Source organism: Sapajus apella, unplaced genomic scaffold (genome assembly GCF_009761245.1).
Source record: "Sapajus apella isolate SASKATOON/1434 unplaced genomic scaffold, GSC_monkey_1.0 scaffold85, whole genome shotgun sequence".
In the NCBI taxonomy this organism is placed as follows: domain Eukaryota; kingdom Metazoa; phylum Chordata; class Mammalia; order Primates; family Cebidae; genus Sapajus; species Sapajus apella.
The window spans coordinates 3,226,077-3,245,827 of record NW_022437025.1 but is presented as its reverse complement, the minus strand read 5'-3'; the positions used below and the strand labels follow the sequence as shown (position 1 = coordinate 3,245,827).

At 48.8% G+C, this 19,751-nt stretch overlaps 1 protein-coding gene across 8 annotated transcripts in view; it reads right to left on the bottom strand.

Annotated features, from left to right (window-relative positions):
- The window catches only part of RGS12 (regulator of G protein signaling 12), a 160,237-nt gene that overhangs the window by 49,378 nt on the left and 91,108 nt on the right, over positions 1-19,751 (bottom strand). For all 8 annotated transcript variants that reach the window (XR_004261552.1, XM_032254025.1, XM_032254026.1 and 5 more), the window contains one exon: positions 9,549-9,570. Coding sequence is in view for 7 of the 8 variants with exons in the window: in XM_032254025.1 (XP_032109916.1) it covers positions 9,549-9,570 (22 nt within the window). In the remaining variant the exon portion in view is untranslated. The remainder of the gene's footprint in view (positions 1-9,548; positions 9,571-19,751) is intronic.

The following is a 19,751-nucleotide window of genomic DNA, read 5'->3' as shown; positions in this document are numbered from 1 at the left end:
TGGCACGATCTCACTGCAATCTCTGCCTACTGCAACCTTCACCTCCCAGGTTCAAGAGATTCTCCTGCCTCAGCTACCCTAATAGCTGGGATTACAGGTGTGCGGCACCACATCCGGCTATTTTTTTTTTTTTTTTTGTATTTTTGGTAGAGATGGAGTTTTGCTATGTTGTCCAGGCTGGTCCTGAACTCCTGGCCTCAGGGGATCCACCTGTCTCAGCCTCTCAAAGTGTTGGGATTACAGGTGTGAACCAATGTGCCCTGTCAGTCTTTTTTTTTTTTTTTAAGTTTGAAAACAGGCAACAGCAGTCAGGTGAGTGGTCCCTTCTGGGGTTGGTGACTGAGGACCTGCAGGGGTACCTGGGATGCTGGTGATGTTCTGTCTCTCAGTCTGAGTGCTGATAACACAGATGTGTTCATTCTATGAAAATCTCTCAAAACTGCGCATTGGCGGTGTACGTCTTTTCAGTGTGTAAGTTATTCTTCAATAAAGTTTTCATTACTTGAAAAACAATTGCAATAAAAATGCATCTGAAGGGTTTAAATAAAATAATGTCATGAAATGTGAGAATAGAGTCACCTTTCTACATCAGTATCATCGAATATAAAATGCAATTTTGCATAATGAAATAAATTGAGTATTCTCATTAGATATTTGTTATTTACATTCCTTTCTAGATTTGTTATTTACATTTCATACATTCAGCCCAGCATGGTAGCTCATGCCTGTAATCTCAGCACTTTGGGAGGCCAAAGTGGGCCTATCCCCTGAGGTCAGGAGTTCAAGACCAGCCTGACCAACATGGTGAAACGCTGCCTCTACTAAAAATACAAAAATTGGCCAGGTGTGGTTGTGTATATCTGCAATTCCAGCTACTTGAGAGACTGAGGCACAAGAATCACTTAAACCCAAGAGGCAGAGGTTGGAGTGAGTCGAGATTGTGCCACTGCATTCTCGCCTGGGCAACAGAGCAAGACTCCATCTCAAAAAAAAAAAAAAAAAAAAAAAAAGATGCACTGAAGGAGCAGACAGATGAAATGCCGTGGAAGGGCACCACATTCAGAGTGAAGCTGGCAGGAAGGGTCAGTCGCAGGTGCTTTGGGGGCCGGGCAGAGGCTTGGTCTCTGTACCTCACATGGGGAGCCAGCCAGGCCAAGTCCAACCTGGGCTGGGCACCTTCCTCCCCAAATTCCAGCCATTTACCCACAGTGCATCCTTATTCTTAAAGATACATCATCACTGGCATCAGGGACTTGAGCTTGATTAATATGAACTGATTCAAATGAATGTCATTTTAAAGCTGAGAAAACAGTAAATTATGCCAGGATTCTCAGATCTGGCACTCTTGACACTTTAAAACATTTGTGTAAAGGCTTATCATCATCACAGACCCATGACAATGACCAGAGATTTGCAGTTAGTAGAACGCTACAAGGAAGCTTATGGCCAGCTCTCAGAACATAGCCCCATCATTTCTGTTCACGGCACGCTCAATTCACCTGAGGACCCAATTCCTTCCTGACCAATGAGTAAGCTACTCAAAGCCCCAGGGGGTGAGCCCCACAGACAAGAAACAAACACACAGACGAGGCCGACCTAAATCACACACACCATCAGCGAGATGGACCTGGCCAACCCCTGCGCTCCTGGCCACATCCCTATCCAGGTCCCTGAGTTTCCAGGAACAGACAGCAGTGGCAACAGCCCCGAACTGTGTGGCCGGCAAGGGCAAGGCTGGTACCCACTACAAGGGTCAGAACTTGGCCTCTGCTCAGGGACCAAACTCAAAGCCTTGCAGGCAGGCTGCCCTCCCAGGATCCCAGCTATCACTGTTGACAGGAGCCACATGGCACCCACCTGACAGGGCTGCGGCAGGGATCAGACGAATTAAAAGATGTGGTGCGCCTGGCCATGCACTGCTCAGGAAATGCTGCTGCCACCACCAATCCCGGGAGAGCCACTGAATCAGATGCACTCACGCCCCTGCTGCCTCTCTGCAGGCCAGGAGTCCCTCCAAAGAGGCAAGCTACCCCAAATTTTCTCCTATCAACCAAGGGACCCCTGTCGGAGCCCTGCTCTGTTTCCTGGAGGTGGCTGAGTGGGGCTGGGTGGAGCTGCTGAAGATGAGCAAGGCTGAGCATCCGCAGCTCCAGAAGGCAGAGCTCGGCTATGACCCCTGACAGCCACAAAAGATTGATGCCTGCTGTATACAGGTCAACACTTCATGATTTCATCTCACAACCTAATTCCGACGCTCTGACTTTTTAGAGCTGAACACTTGATGAAGTCCACCAGAATCTTACAGAAATGAGAAGGTGATTGACGCGTACTGGTACCAGGCTGAGGTGTTTGCTCCTTCACTGGCTGCTTCCCGTGCCCAGTACAGTGCTGGCCTCAGATGCTCCAGGGACAAGCATCCTCAGATGCTCCAGGGACGGGCCTGGGGAAAGAAGAACCTGCTCTTTCTGGGTTGTGAGGCAACTTCTGGGAAATCAGTGAAGCTCTTTGTGCAAGGTGCCATCATGACCTGAGTTTTGTTCTGAACTTTCTAGACCACATCCACAAGTAAGGTGGCTGGAACTGCAGGTGCAGGAGAGAGCTAGAGGGAGAGCGCCCAGAGACCTCACAGGAGCCTCCGTCTGTGGCTGAGTCCTAAGCTGTGTATGCGCAGCGAGACCCCATAGATTAGCCGGGGGCTGCAGCCGGAATAGCTGCCAGAACTCACACAGGGTCGGGAGGTTTCCAAGTTCCAGCTGGTTCTGGGTGAATCCCCAGCTTTCAGAGGCGTCCCCACATGTAGCTTAACAAACCTCTGTATTTTTTAAAGGAAGACAACGAAACGCAGCACTCAGTCAAGAACTGCCAGACAAATGAATACTCAGAAAAATGTGCCCCATAACCAGGAGAAAAGTCAGCCAATAAAGGGACCCAGAAAGACAGAGATGATAGCATTGGCATCTAAGGGCTTTACAGGTCTTATAAAGACACCAACATTTTTGGGGTTTTTGTTTTGTTTTGTTTTGTTTTTGAGACAGAGTCTCCACTCTGCCCCCCAGGCTAGAGCGCAGTGGCACAATCTCAGCTCACTGCAACCTCTGCCTCCTAAATTCAAATGATTCCCCTGCCTCAGCCTCCTGAGTAGCTGGGATTACAGGTGCCCACCACCATGCCCAGCTAATTTTTGTATTTTCAGTAGATACGGGGTTTCACTATGTTGGCCAGGGTGGTCTCAAACTCCTGACCTCAGATGATCCGCCTGCCTCGATCTCCCAAGTACTGGGATTACAGGTGTGAGCCACTGCGCCTAGCCAACATGTTTGGGGTTTTAAAGGAAAGAGTAAACAGAATCAGCAGAGAGAAATGGAAAAAGCAGAAGGAACTGCTAAAGATGAAAACGAGGTCTCTAAAGTGATGGGCTCACTGGCAGGAATTCCATCACGGCGAAGGGCGGGGGGTGGCAGGGGGAAGGGCGGGGGCGGGAATGAGCAGCATATTTGACACTACAGAGTGCAGATCAGTGAACTTAAGGATGCAGCGAAAGACACCATGAAACGGCAAGCATGCAGGGGACACAGACCTGAAAATGAAAGGGCCTCCATGACCCAAAGGAACAATCAGGTGGCCTAATATGTTTAGAGTCTCAAAAGTGGGACGCATGAAAAAATATCTGAACACCAACAAATCCCAAACACAACAGACACAGAAAAACCAATCCGAGACTCATCATAATCAAATTGCTGAAAACCAACAATAAGGAGAAACTCTTAAAAGCTTTCTTTGAGGTAGCATCCCGGGGAGGATCGCTTCCCACAGTTTATCTAGCCTGGGGAGGGGAAGGCTTTTCCTAAACTCCACAAAACTACACAAGTCCTGTCGCTGAGAAAAGCCCTTGAGCTCTCCCCATGCTCAGAATCTACTTTTAGACATTTTTCTTAAATTATTTTGGCCAATTCAATTTTCAAACCAATCTACATTATGCTTTCTTTCTGCAACTTTATAGTCTCCTGAGAGCAAATCTATTAAAGTTTTCAGTCGATTTTGATAGTCCTTAGGTTAAAAGTTTCAGAAGTTTAAAATAATATTAATTATAGTAAACTATTAAGATTTACAGAAAAGCGCACAGATCTTGAGAATATGGCTTTGTGGAGTTTCGCAGGCGAATGTGCTCCAGACCGAGAAGCTGAGCAGAGGCAGCCCCCTGGAGCACCCAGGCAGCCCTCTCTGATCCAGCCCCCAAAGCACCCCAGGCAGCCCTGTGTGAAGGGGGCTCCAGGCTGCCAAACAGTGCAGACACCGCCTCTCACAGGTAGGGTTGTATGAGAGGAGTTCTCAAGTTGTTTTGTCTTTTCCCCAAGAATCTAACTAATAAACTCCCTTGGAGTGGGAAGGGGTCGCACCTGCTCCCAGGTATGGCCTCTAGGGAGGGGATGCAGCCGTCAAGGGCTTCTGTGGTCACCCTAGCCCTGAGTCAGTTCTCAGGCAGAGGCCACCAGGCTCACACACAGCCACTCTGGAAGCTAGGTATGGGGCCACTGGCTTTACTATCTTTCAATTTGTTTGCTTGAAAAAAGAATTTCACAATAATAAAAATTAGTAACAAAAACTCTCTCCAAAATATCGTACAGAATTGGAAAGGAGTAAGTACGTCGGAAGGCATCCTGGCAAAAATCAAGTCTCCATGCTGAAAAAAAACTGAAAACCCAGTCCGACTCCTGTTTACAAATACTAATACAGTGTTCCACACCCTATAAATACACTGTGTTATTCTGAGTATCATTTTTAAGTCCAAAAGCAACCAAAAGAATGTGACATATTAAAACAAGTAAAAGATTCTGGTTAAAACAACCGCTCCCACAATAGCACACTACATATTAACATTCTGTTTCTGCTATTTAGCAAACATTTTTGGAAAATGTGCAATTAGGCTGTACTGTTTTTCTGATGAGGAAAATGTAAATTTATCAACTAATTCTATATAAGTACTCTCAAACTTTTTACATTTCCCTTTCTCTTTCAAAATTGTATAGAATACAAATGCATTTGCTGAAAATATTAACAATTACACTTTAAAGAGGAATGCAGCTTAAGTCCCCCAGGTTAATTGAGCAATTGCAGTCACCCTCCACCATCAAGCAGCTGTTTGTGGCAGCTCCGCAAGCCGGGAACACTCAGTGCGTGTTCCCTAACAAAGACAGGGTCAGAAGACTCTCTAAGGCCTAGAGTGGAGCTGAAGACACGACACTAGGAGAGAGAAAGCGACTTGCCCCAAGAGGTCGGCCTGTCGGCTGTGGAGCTGCGGATGGAGCCGGAATCTTCAGCCATGGCCAGGTCTGCGCTCCGAGGGCCCGCGCAGCCGGTGAGGCACTGGAAGAGCCTGGCGGGTGAGCAGAGCAGCCCAGGAGGGGGCGGCAGCGGGTCCACCCCCTACACCAGTCACCAGGAGTTTCTGCTTTTGTGCTGTTTCTACTCAGTTTGTTCATGTGCTTTTTGAGAAGTTTTCGAGACTAAAAGGAAAATCACTGAAGACCACTGTCCCCACTCAAGCCTCACCCCGATGCTCTGGCTGATGTCTGCTGAACACCCGATCGCTCCGTCGAGCGCTGGGACAACCCCGACCTGCCATGTGGAGGTCCCACTGGCCAGGGGAACAAAAACACCAACAGAGATGAATAATTAAGATGACGGAAGCTGCCCCAGCACGGGCAGGAAATTGACTGTGGCCATCGCTCAGGACAGGGGCAGGTGGTCAGGATGGGAAGAGCAAAACCGTGTGGGCCTGAGGCGCCACTGGAGACCAGGGTGGGATGCAGGATGAGCGGGGGGACAGAGGCTCTGAGCTGGCGGAGGGGCCCAGTGCAGGGGTTGGGCAGATCACTGCTGTTGTGGGGGCAACCGCCAGCATTCAGGAGAAGGGAGCGGGAGGATGGCTGCAGAGACAGGGCCAAGACTCAGATCTGCGTGGAGAACACGCAGCTGAGTGGACAGAGTGGGGTCGGGGCAAAGCTGAGGCATGGGACTTGAGGAGGACATGGGGATGGAGGACAAGGACCAGTACCTGTGGGAGGCCCCCAGGGTGAGGCTGGCGAGAACGGAGTGTTCGTGAAGCAGCTGGAGCACTGGTGTCCCGTGGACCTGCCACCGTCCCCAAAGGCAGAGCCATGCGGTTCCCTGGCCTTCCTGTTGGCACAGGCCCTGTGCACAGGAGGAGGTGGGCTCTATGGGAGCTCCCTGAGAGTCTCCACACCCCAACTCCAGAAAGTGCAGTGGCCACAGAAGGAACGTCCACCTCTGAGGCTGCAGCAGGTGGAGGGATTCTGGCAGGCCTCTTGGCACAGAGCTTGACCAATGAAGGAAGGCACGAAAACCGGCTTCTGTGAAGTCGTGGCTCCATGCAAAGCCAGACCTGGGGGGTGAGAGGTTCCTTTTTCCAGAAGCAACCAGGCATCTTCCTTTCCTCATTTCTTCACAATTCCCCATCTCCCTCCAGCTCAACCTCACACTTCTGTTTGAATAACTTCCCACAGGCAGACCATTCCCTGGCTAAGCCTCTCTATAATGCTAGAATGTTCTTCCTCCTCTCCATCCAGAACCCGCTCGCTGCCCCCACCCATGGCCCTGCAGTGCCCCTCACGGAGACCGGCCCTAACCCTTCTTTCTGAGGGCACTCTGGCTATCAACGGGTGGCCACTATCAGCCCCTTTCTTCTGAAAAAGTGAAAGATGGCAAAAATAGCATTATCCAACTTCCTTAAAACCAAGCCACAGACTAAAACTCTACAGTGAGAACCTAAGCTATAAAATCATGATACATACCACAGAATAAAACCGTGGCATGAACCCAAACTCTCTCACTGGCACAGCTCACTGAACACAAAATATTTCTAAGTGAGTGATTTATTAATCACCCAAACTAGACAGGATGACCAGGTAGAGGCAGCCCAGCTGAGCAGGTTGCTCTCCAAGCCGACTCCTCAGTCCCTCCTCGGAACTTGGGGCGCATTCTCCCACAGAAACACTGGGCTGCTGGCCTCCGAGGCCCGCCGCAACGCGCTGAGTCTCCCACTGACCACAGCCTATAAAAAGATCTCTGTGCCAGCTGCAGTGGCTCACGCCTGTGATCCCAGCACTTTAGGTGGCTGAGGCGGGCAGATCACGAGGTCAAGGGATTGAGACCATCCTGGCCGACATAGTAAAACCCTGTCTCTACCAAAAATACAAAAATTACCTGGGCATGGTGGTGCATGCCTATGTCCCAGCTACTCAGGAGGCAGAGGCAGAAGAATCACTAGAACCCGGGAGGCGGAGGTTGCAGTGAGCCAAGAGAATGCGTCACTGCACTCCAGTCTGGGCAACAGAGGAAGACTCCGTTTCAAAAAAAAAAAAAAACCTCTGTATGGAAACACAGCCCAAGCTTCGCTGGGATCCCCCCCCAGACTCCTATCTGCCGTGGAGGAGGGGTTGGTGGTCGGCCCCTCTTTCTGCCTGAGACAGCAGAAGGGACAGGAGGGGCTGCAGGTGCCAGAGGTTCCAGGGCTAGAGCAGGGCCTCTCCAGGACCATGGGGTTGGGCGTGTGGAGTGGGCCTGGGGGTGGGTGGGAGCCGGGGCCCAGGGGGCCTCTCGGCCAGGGTTTCCCCCTCCCCAGGCCTGAGCCTGGCCACCTCACCTGCAGTCTACTGTGACCTGATCGATCTCACTCTGCTGCGGTGCCCTACAGGTAACAACCGCAGAATGTGACACCGACCTAGAGTTCATGTGCACATTAAACAAGGTAACTGGTTCTTTTACAAGCAGAAAAGAAACTGAAGATGGAAAAATAATAAAAACACAATCGGTAACTAAATAAACACATCCAGCCTGCCCTGTGCTGTTCCTGAGATTCGGAGTGTACTGATGACAGTGTCTTCTCCCTCCCATCCCCTCCTCTGTGACTGGGGCACTCCATGGAGGGACAGGCCGGTCCCAGCGGCCCTGGGGCCTGCTGTGGGAAAGAGAAGAGGAGCAGGGGTGAAGAGCCCTGGCGGCAGGGGATCTCCACGCAGCCAGGACACACTTCCTCAGAACACACAGATCCCGCGCGGTGAGGAGCCAGGGGCTCCCCACACCTGGGAAGTGCAGGTTTTTAAACAACTGAAAACAGACACATAATACAGCTCTCAGAGGTGCCTGCATCTACTGCTGACAGAAGAAAATTTTTGAAGGCAAATAAAACTTATTATATATGCGGAAACGAAACATATTAAGAAATCTTTCATTTATAAATTGACTGCAGAAATGAATGTCTTCTGCAGAAGAGAGAAGTGGGAACACAGCAGAAAGAGAAAGCGTGAAGAGAACATCAGAACACTGCTCACTTTATCCTGGATTTGGTTCCGGGTCCTATTTGTTTTCATGAAGGAAGTTTATCTTCCCCCAGCTAAAGACTGATTGAATGACATGATTTTCATTGTACATAAACTAGGAAATATAATTCTTTTTATCCTGCAAAATCCCTCTCAACCACACAAGCGTCAGGATCCCTCTGGCCTTGGCTTAGGTGCTGGCAGGTGCGTAACCCAAGACAGGCTCCTCCTCACCTGCCCACGGAGCGGCTGGCCCCCGAGGACTCTGAGCTCTGCCCGCCCACCTGGGGACGGCAGCCCTTTCTGAGGCCGAGGACTGAGCCCAGCAGCTTCAGGACCACATAAAGTTGACAGAAATGACCCTTGGTTTCTCTTTAATGCACAAATACGGTGGCCTCAAACCCACCGTCCCCTGGGCAGTTTCTGCGGCACGGCCCATCCCTGGCCCACAGCAACGCCAGGCGCACCTAATCCAGCTCTCAGGGACAGAAGCGTGGTCAAAGGCATGAGGTGACCACAAAACCAACCCGGGAGCCCGCAGACTGTCATGAGTGTCAGAAGAAAAGAGGAATATGTGGGAGGAACTCTCCTTACTTTGGAGAGTGTTTTAAATCACTGAACTAAAATGGTAAGGATTACATCAGAGAAATCTTCAGTGAAAGAAGACATTCCTGGCTACTTCCTTTTTCAGTCAGTCCCATGGAAAGAATTCCTGTGCACAAAATTCTTTAAACACAGAAAGTAAGTTTTTGATTTCTCTTCTTCCCATACTCTCGATTCATCTATTATACTTTTCCTGAGAAAACTGTGGGTCTCACCCAAATTTCCTGAATTGCTCAAATTCAGAAAGCACTTTGAAATCTTAACTCGCTGGTTTAAAAGCTGGTTATACAACAAGGGAAGAGCAAAACCCGTTTGAACTTGTCAGACACAGGCAGGCGGGTGGGTGCACTCCTCACACGCACAGCGCTCTGGCACACGAGTGTTCAGGGCCACAGCAGCTCGCCTAACAGCTTCCAAAACCCATGCCGGGGCCACCTGGGCACCACAGAAAGCACCCCCCAAATTAACCCACCAGACCCTCCCACAAGCAGACAGGGAAAGGCAAACAACCTGTCCTTTCTGAGCACATCAAACGGCAAATGCACTTTCACAAATTGAAAACTTCATGAAAAATAAAAAATATATACATCAGAAATTGTGACTTACCGCCATCAGACACAGTTGCAGACTGAAAGAAAAGAGAGAGAGACATGAGTTAATTAAGCCTCATGACAAAACTCCGGAAACCAAAATGTCCATCTGAGGAACAAAACGGGCAGACTCTGGGAGTTTCTCAGAGGCACTCTCCAGGTGGAGGTGTCCCAGGAAAGCCAGATGGCCCAGTGAGTCAAGAGTAATGGCTCCCACTCCGCCCAGACTGGGTGACACCCAACAAGAGGAAGTCATCCTTTTCATTTGAAAGGAACAGATCCCAGCATGTCTGACAGTACAGTCTCAGTAACAACATCAATGAAAACAGCTTCACAAACTGCAATAGCATCATGCCCTGGAAGTGACACATGCATCAGGGGCAGCCACCAACAGCCCACTCAGTGCCTGTGAGCCTTGATGCCACCCAGTGCCACACTTGCCACTCCTCATGCTCTCCAGCGTGACCGCCCGCCCATGGGGTGGAACCAGGGCCTAGAGAGGTGCAATAACCACTGGGGGTTGTGGCAGAGGAGTCAAGCCCAGAGCCGAGCCCCAGACCTGGTGCCCACCTGCCCAGACAGGGCAGCGCGAGAGCGGCCACCAGCATGGGGGTTGGGGAGAAGCTTCCGAGGAAGGGGTTGGAGGAGAGCAGAATGGCTGACTCGAAGATGCCAGGGGCAAGAACAAACAAGTCAAGTCGCGCAGGAAGGGTGGCAGGCGGTACTGGAAGGCCAGTGTGACCAGGAGGAGGCTGAGAGCTCGAGGCAGTTGGCTGAGCCAGGAGGAAGCTGCAAAGAACAGGAAGCCACAGCAGCCCTGACGGGAGCCCTGAGCAGGGCTACCTGGCATTGCACTGGCAGGAGGGGCCCAGGGCACAGAGCCATCAGGCAGGTGCAGGACAAGCCTGGGACTGAGCCCAGGAGGGAGAGGAATCAGAAGGGGTAGGCTCGTTGGGGACACAGATGCCAGGAAGCGAGAGAGTCTGAGCAGAATGGAGCAGCTCTGCCCCTCCAACCCCAGAGGCTGGACAAACCCATGTTTAATCCAATCCCTGGAGTGGACACTCTGCTGCCATCTAAGCAGGAACCCCCTCCCTTGGGGGCCTCTTGGACGGCCTAGCAATGACCCATTCCTGTCCTCCTGTGTGCCAAGGTGAGGGCTGCCGGGGCCAGGGGAGCGAACAAGAAGGCCCTGCTGTGATGGGCAACCTGGTTCCTCCTGGCTACCCCAAGAAGTGGAGGTCACCAGGGCTTTAAGACCCCCAGGCCAAAATCCAAACAAATGAGGCCCAGAGGAACCTCCCAAGTGGGAAGGGACCAAGGAAAAGAGCCAGGGCTTCCAGCTGCTGCCCCTGACACGGCCCTCCACATGCACTGTGTGAGTTTTAACACGAGTGGCACGCCCACTGGAATTCTGCATTTCCTGTCTGACCACCCCATGCTCGGTGCAAGGCCCCAGCCCTGCCTCCCGGCCTGCCACCGAGAGCAACTCTGCCCCCACGCAGCCTGGGCATCCAGGGCCCACTGCCAGCCCTGGCCTGGCAACCTACACCAGCTACGCATCCTTCTCCCCCGCAGAGTCTGTCTCCTGGCACCCAGAGGAAGCCCCTCGACAGGTACTGTGTGAAACCAGCAGGGCCAGCTTCAGAGGGTCCTGCCACCCCGACCCACTTCCCAGTAGTGAAGATACACAGTGGCCTGCATCCACTTCTTCACTTTCCTCTCATTGGCCAAGAAGGGGAAAGAGCACACATCCCTCAAGCCAGCATGCGGCCCTCTGCCCTCAGCCGCAGGGACTGGTTTTTATCAGAGGCTGTGGGGCAGCCATGTCACAGGTGCTGACATGCACACTTTGGAAAGCTGTCATTCCTTCCATGCCCACAATAAATCATCCACAATCATGTTGCAATCTAAATAATATCACAGGCAGGCTGAGTGCAGTGGCTCATGCCTGTAATCCCAGCACTTTGGGAGGCCGAGGTGAGTGGATCACCTGAGGTCAGGAGTTCAAGACCAGCCTGGCCAACAAGATGAAACCCCATCTCTACTAAAAATATAAAAATTAGCTAGGTGTGGTGGCAGGTGCCTATAATCCCAGCTACTCAGGAGGCTGAGGCAGGAGAATCGCTTCAACCCGGGAGGCAGAGGTTGCAGTGAGCCGAGATCATGCCACTGCACTCCAGCCTGGGTGACAGAGTAAGACTCCGTCTCAAAATAAATAAATAGTATCACAGGCAAACTATACCCTTGAGATTATGAGACGAAAATCCACAAGGCGTACACAAAATCAGAACTGTTGCCAATAATATCTGAAAGCTAAATCATAAAATGTAAACTTCATAAATATGAGGGAGGTGATTCACTTCAAGTCACACTCATGATTAAAACTCAATTCTCAGGTCTGGCAGGCTGAACAAGTGCACTAGAAAACCTCTATACACACAGCATTGACACCTCCCAAATCAACAGCCACTCGAAAACCAGAAGGGAGGGGTGTCCCAGAGCTCAAACAGACTGAAGGATAAGGTGTCCGGGGGGCCAAGGAAGGTGGGTACAGGCCGGCGCTGCTCCTGTGATGGGTGCAGGCTGGGGGCCCGCAGGGCTGGACCAGGGCCTCTGGGAGGCTCCAAGACAGTGCCACCAGTACAGGTAGAGTGTCGAGCTGTTTTGAAAGTAAACTTTATCTTTTCAAACACTTTTAAACTTATACAAAAATTTACTTTAAAGACAGTACAAAGATAAACATGCTTTTTTTTTTCACAGTCTCACTCTGTCACCAGGATGGAGTACAGTAGCAGTCATGGCTCTCTGCAGCCTCAACCTCCTGGGTTTGAGCAATCCTCCATGTCAACCTCCTAAGTAGCTGGGCTTCAGGCATTTGCCAACGTGCTTGGCTAATTTGTGTATTTTTTGTAGAGATGGGGTCTCACTATGTTGCCCAGGCTGGTCTTGAATTCCTGGGCTCATGTAATCCTCCCACCTTGGCCTCCCAAAGTACTAGGATTACAGGTATGAGCCTCCATGCCCTAGCGAACATGCTTTCTAATATACTGCTACTCCGGAAAGAGGAAAGGGGAATCCCTGAAATGAGAAGAGGAAGAAATAGGAGGGCAGTTAAAAAACGTCAATGCCACCAGGGCTGGTACCCCACAGTGAGCCTTGGCCCTACCATGGTTGTTCCCTCAACCTGAGACCCTCCATCCAATCCGGCCATGGCCCTCAGGGAGCAGTGTTGTCCTGGGTGCCACACTCCTGGAAGCCACACATATTAATGCAAATCCTTCCAGAAAGAAAACAGGGGCTCTCAGGAGTTCCAAAAAGTGAGCCCACTCAAATATGAGTGCACTATAAAAACCAAGGAGAAGCCCAGCAAGAGTGGGTGTCAGCAGAGAAAACAAGGGGCAGAGTCTCCTACCGTAACGATCTAATGGAGAGTGCTGAATCCCTCTCTGTGAGGCTGTGGAGAAACAAAGGCTGCAACAGAACACAAGCGTGGTGCAGATCAGAGAAAGAACCACATGGAACATCTGACAGTCAAACACAACAGGTGCAGTTAAAGATTCAACAGGAAGCTACACAGAGATTAGGCAGTTGAAGAGAGAATCTGGGAACTGGAAGATGGAACCAAAAACAGTCACAATGACCACAGCACAGAGGGATGGGCAGAGAAGAAAAGGAGGATTAAGAGAGAGCAGCAGAGAACCGAATGGCGGTCTTCCTCAGGATTGGAGATTCAGAAACGACCGGAGCGAACTACTGAAGAGTCACCTACAAACGGTGCTGAGAGCAGGACTAATTTCAGCAGATCCTGTGATGCTGATCTCCCGAGGTGGTCACAGGAATCCAGACACCCACCACAGTGGCTCAGCACAGCATCTAGTTGGCACTCACTGCAGATTTAATTTACTAATCATCCCTGCCACTTCCGCCTATGCTCAGGAGGGGAGCTGAGGAGAAGGCAGAGTGACCAAGGGCTTGTCTCAGCATCAGGAAGGGGAGGGAAGGAGAGGGCACCCTGCAGCTCCTTTCTTCATTTCAAAGAGGGACATTATATCTCTGACAAGAACTTTTAGAAGTTATGTCATCAATGTAAGTGGAAAAAATGCAAAATGATTTCATAGTATAATCACAAATATGTAAATTTTTCTTTAAAATGTAAGATCTGTGAAAACATACTCTCAAATACTAAAAAGACATAATTAGCCACAAAGAAACAGCATCCAAAGCTAACGGCAGTCAACTGCCCTTGAATGGTGAGGTTACGACTCTTTTTTGACAGATAAAACTTTGTGGTGTACAATGGGTGAAGGCACCGGTGTTGGCAGGGAAGCCTCTGGCCTTCACATGCAGGGGGCTGGACCTCAGTTTACACAGTGCACAGCTCTCTCACTCCCAGCTATATTCATTAACAAAAGCAGTAAGATGCATGGTAATTATAAATGATCCCCTTGCAAATTAAGTAATCTTGTCAGGAAAAGTCAAAACCAATTTCTCTGAAAGTATGAACACTTGAAGAGGACAGGAGTTTGATGTCCAGGTGATATGACTTGGCTGTGTCCCTACCCACATCTCATCCTGGAGTTCCCATAATCCTGTGTCGCGGAAGGGACCTGGTGGGAGGTAACTGAATCATGGAGGTGGTTACCCTCATGCTGTTCTTGTGACAGTGAGCGAGTTCTCGCAAGATCTGATGGTTTTATAAGGGGCTTTTCCCTCTTTTGCTTGGCACTTCTGTCTCTTGCCACCATGTGAAGAAGGACGTGTTTGCTTCCCTTTTCGCCATGGTTGTAAGTTCCCTGAGGCCTCCCCAGCTATACGGAACTGAGTCAATTAAACCCCTTTCCTTTAAAAATTACCCAGTCTCAGGTATTTCTTCACAGCAGTGTGAGAATAGACTAACACAGTACCAGAAGTGGGGTGCTGCTGTAAAGATAACGGAAACTGTGGAAGTGACTTTGGAACTAGGTAACAGGCAGAGGTTGGAACTGTTTAGAGGGCTTAGAAGAAGACAGGAAAATATGGGGAACTTTGGAACTTCCTAGAGACTTAGAGCGTTCAGAAGACAGAAATATGTGTGAAAGTTTGGAACTTCCTGGAGACCTGTTGAATGGCTTTGACCAAAATGCTGACAACGATATGAGCAACAAAGTCCGGGCTGAGGTGGTCTTCAATGGAGATGAGGAACTTGTTGGGAACTGGAGTAAAGATCACTCTTGCTATGCTTTAGCAAAGAGACTGCTGGCACTTTGCCCCTGGCCTAGAGATCTGTGGAACTTTGAACTTGAGAGAGATGATTTAGGGTATCTGGTGGAAGAAACTTCTAAGCAGCAAAGCATTCAAGAGGAAGCAGAGCATAAAAATTTGGAAAATTTGCAGCCTGACGATGTGATAGAAAAGAAAAAAAATTTTTTTGGGGAAAAAGTCAAGCTGGCTGCAGAAATTTGTATAAGTAACAAGGAACCAAATGTTAATCACCAAGACAATGGTGAAAATGCCTCCAGGGCACATCAGAGACCTTTGGGGCAGCTCCTCCCATCACAGGTCTGGAGGCCTAGGAGGGAAAAATGGATTCCTGGGTTGGGCCCAGGGCCACCCTACTCTATGCAGCCCCAGGACCTGGTGCCCTGAATCCCACCTGCTTCAGCTCCAGCCATGGCTAAAAGGGGCTAAGGTATAGCTCAGGCCATTGCTTCAGATGATGAAAGCCTCAGGTTTTGGCAGCTTACATGTGGTACTGAGCACAAAAGTCAAGAACTGAGGTTTGGGAACCTCTGCCTAGATTTCAAAGGATGCACTGAAAAGCCTGGATGTCCAGGCAAACGTTTGCTACAGGACTGGGGGCCTCATGGAGAACCTCTGCTTGAGCAGTGTGAAAGGGAAACATAGGGTCAGGGTCCCCACAGAGTCCCCACTGGGACACTGTCTAGTGGAGCTGTGAGAAGAGGGCCACCCTCCTCCAGACCCCAGAATGGTAGATCCACCGACAGGTTGCACCATGCATCTGGAAAAGCCACAGACACTCAATACCAGCCCATGAAAACAGCTGGGAGGGAGGTGTACCCTGCAAAGCCAAAGGGGCAGAACTGCCCAAGGCTGTTGGAGCCCACCTCTTGCATCAGCATGCTCTGGATGTGGGACATGGAGTCAAAGGAGATCATTTTGGTATAATGACTGCCCTACTGGATTTTGGACTTGCATGGAGCCTGTAGCTCCTCTGCTATGGCCAATTTCTCCAATTTGGCATGGGAGTATTTATCCAATGCCTGTCCTCTCATTATATCTTGGAAGTAATTAACATGCTTTTGGTTTCACAGGCACCAGGCAGAAGGGACTTGCCTTGTCTCAGATGAGACTTTGAGACTTGAACCTTTGAGTTAATGCTAGAATGAGTTAAGACTTTGGGGGAACTGTTGGAAGGGCATGACTGTGTTCCGAAATGTGAGGACACGAGATTTGGGAGGGGCCGGTATGGAGTGATACAGTTTGGCTATGTCACCACCCAAATCTCATCTTGAATTGTAGTTCCCATAATCCCCACATGTCATGGGAGGGACTCAGTGGGAGGTAACTGAATAATGGGAGCAGTTGCCCCCTTGTGATAGTGAGTTCTCACAAGATCTGATGGTTTTATACGGGCCTTTCTCACTTTTGCTGAGTATTTCTTTCTCCTGTTGCCATGTGAAGAAGGACATGCTTGCTTCCCTTTCCATCATGGCTGTAAGTTCCCTGAGGCCTCCCCAGCCACGTGGAACTGCGAGTCAATTAAACCCTTTTCCTTTATTAATTACCCAGTCTTGGGTATTTTGTTATAGCAGCATGAGAACAGACTAATACATTAGGTAATATTAAATTTTTAAGGTGTGCAATGTGGTATTTTAACATATGTATACACTGTAATATGATTACCACAATCAAGCAAATTAACATGTACCTCCATCACCTTACTTAGTTACCTTTTCTGTGTGTGGTGAGAATCTATTCTCTCAGCAAATTAAGATTTACTCTCTTAGCGAATTTCAAGGATACAATAAATGCGGCCACCAAGCTATACATTAGATCTCTACAACTCACTCATCTTATAAATGGAATTTGTACCCTGTGTCTAACATCTCTCCACCACTACCCCCAGGCACTGGTAAGCTCCAGTCTACTCTCTGCATCCATGAATTCAACGTTTTCAGAGTCTATATATAAGTGAAGCCATACATGTTTGGCTTCATCCATGTTGTTCCAAATGGCAGGAGTTCCTTTAAGGCAGAATACGCTATTCTCATTCTCTCTCTCTCTACACACACACACACACACACACACACACACACACACACACACACACTTCCTTTATCCCTTAGGTTTTCATATCTTAGCTATTGTGAATGCTTCCACGAACTATGAGAGACTGATTTTATTTCCTCTAGAGATACACCCAGTAGTGGACCATATGGTAGTTCCACATTTAATTTTTCAAGGAACCTCCATGCTATTTTGCACAATGGCTGAACAATTTACATCCCACCAATGGTGCAAGGGTTCCCTCTTCTCCTATCCTCACCCACACTTGTTATCCTTCACCTTTCTGATAATAGCCATTTTACAGGCATCTGGTGACAGCTTACTGTGTGGCTGCATTTCCCTGATGACGGGTGATGCTGAGGCCTCTGCATATACCTGTTGGCCATCTGTAGATCTTCTTTGGAAAAATGTCTCCTATGGCCCTTTGCCATTTTTAATTGGGTTATTTGGTTTTTGCCACTGAGATCCTTACATATTTGGATATTAACCCCTTACTGGATATACGGTTTGCAAATATTTTCTCCCATTCACAGGTTCCTTTTTCATTTTGTTGGTTATATCCTTTGTTGTGCAGAAACTTTTTACTTCAATGTAATTCCGCTTGTTTACTTTTAGTTTTGTCACCTGTTCTTTTAGTGTCATGTCCAAATAGAATCATTGCCAAGACTGATACCATGGAACTTTCCCGTGTTTTCTTCCAGAAGTTTTTTGGTTTTGGGTGTTTTTAATCCATTTGTGAGCTGATATTTGTGTATGTGTGATGAGGACCCCATTTCTCCACATGACTTCTGGGTTAGGCATTCCCACATCTGCTGGCACATGTGGACCCGTGTAAACATGTTTATGAATTAAAGCACAGCATTCCTAATGTGTATTCTCATGTGTAGTACCATTTGTACTAATAAATTGTTTTCATTGGCCTATACTTCTTGGATTCTTCCCAAATTTCCATATTTACATATTATACTTACAAAAAAAAGTACAGCCACAAAAACAAAGCCACCCGTGGAAAAAGATCCCAGTAAGTCAGCATTTTTCAGTGCTTACAATTTAAACATATACCATAAGTAATAGCTCTAAAAATTTCTATAACATGCCTCCAGAATTGGAATTTACACTAAAGTAAATATAATTCTTTTTTAAAGAAACTGACAAAGTATTTTAAAATGTAACTTAAGTCCGCACAATCTTTGCTTCTCGGCAGGTCTCTTGGACACGCCAGCTCAGCTGAAGAGTACTCAATTGCTCCTTTGCAGAAAGTCTGTCTGGGCCACACACATCCATGGATATTTTATTTTGAATTTATGTTTTGAAAGTTTTAAATGATTTATATGAAGAGTGTCGCATGAGGAATCTAACTTTTATTAAGGTTTATTCTGTTAGTAACACTAGACAAAAGGAATTATTAGAACATATAATTCCTAAATTACACTGGTTTACAGCAATACACCGTAATATAAATTTTCCATTTTGAGCCACTGACAAAATCTTCTACTTTGGACATAAGAACTATTTAACAACCACATGATATACTTAAAAAAGAGAACCAAAGGCCTGCAAGTTGCTCAAATGCATTAAATGTTTTCAATACAAACAGAAGAAATATAAATAAATGAATTACGAATTCAATAGTCAGCTGGGCACAGTTGTCTCATGCCTGCAATCCCAGCACTTTGGGAGGCCGAGAAAGGAGAATCACTTGAGCTCAGGAGTTTGAGACCAGCCTGTGCAACATAGAAACACCCTGCTGCTACAAAAAAATACAAAAGTTAGCTGGGTGTGGTGGCGTGTACCTGTAGTCCCAGCTACTTGGGGCACGGGAGGATCATTTGAGCCCCGCCAAGTAGCTGGGACTCCAGTGGCTTCTGCACGGGGGGACCCTTTCCATACCTGATGGAAGGCAGTTAAGGCTTCAGTGAGGCATGACCACACCACTGCACTCCAGCCTGGGTGACAGAGTGAGACTCTATCTCAAAAAAAAAAAAAAAAAAAAGAATTTAACAATCCAATTTGCACCTAGTATATGCTTTACCTGTTAAAACTTCATCCTTTACATTTCAAGGTACTCTCTCACTGGACCAAATGCAGAAGAGCGCAGCATCCACACTGCGGGCTGAGGCCTCGGAAAGGCGGGTCTGGGAGGGTCTCTGAGGCAGGCAGGGCTGAGTGTAGCACAAAGCAAGTGTTCAGGAGAGGGGACCCTGGCTTGGTGGCTCACTGCACTCCCACGTGCTGGACTGCTGTCTGCTCCACTAGCACAGGGGTCTTCAGGCCCTGCCATGACCCTCCAAGGGGCTAGCAAATCAACTCAGGGAGTGCGAGCAAGCCTTCCTTGCTACCCTCCGGCCTGGCCTGAACACCTGGGAGAGGCCCTGCCACAGCCATGAGGACTTCCTTGCAGTACAGGCCAAGGTTCCTTGGCTGTGGGCCACAGGGAGGGGCCCCTCCACAGACCTGAAGGAGCTAAGGGGCGGGACCACACAAACGTTGTCACACACAGACACACACTTTACTTCCTTTTTAAACAAACAAGCAGGTTCAACCAAAGAGACAAGAGATGAGGTCCATGTGGAGGCAAAGTGGAGGCCCACAGTTCTAGGTCCAGACGACAGTTTACAGTAAGGAACTTCTGTGACCAAGGAACATCAAGGACATGGGGAGGAAGGTGATGCGGGGGGCTCAGGACCAGCAGTGACAGGCAGGACAGCAGGAAGTGGGGGACGTGGAGACAGGAGCGTGGAGCCAGTGCAGCACGGTTGCCACGGCCTGTGGGGAGGGCAACACACCTGGTGAAGACACGGACCTGTGCTTCTCTCTCTAGTGTGTGGGTATGTATGTGTGTGTTTCTCTCTCTAAAGTGTGTGTGTGCTTCTCTCTAGAGTGTGTGTGTGCGTGTGTATGTGCTTCTCTCTCTAAAGTGTGTGTGTGC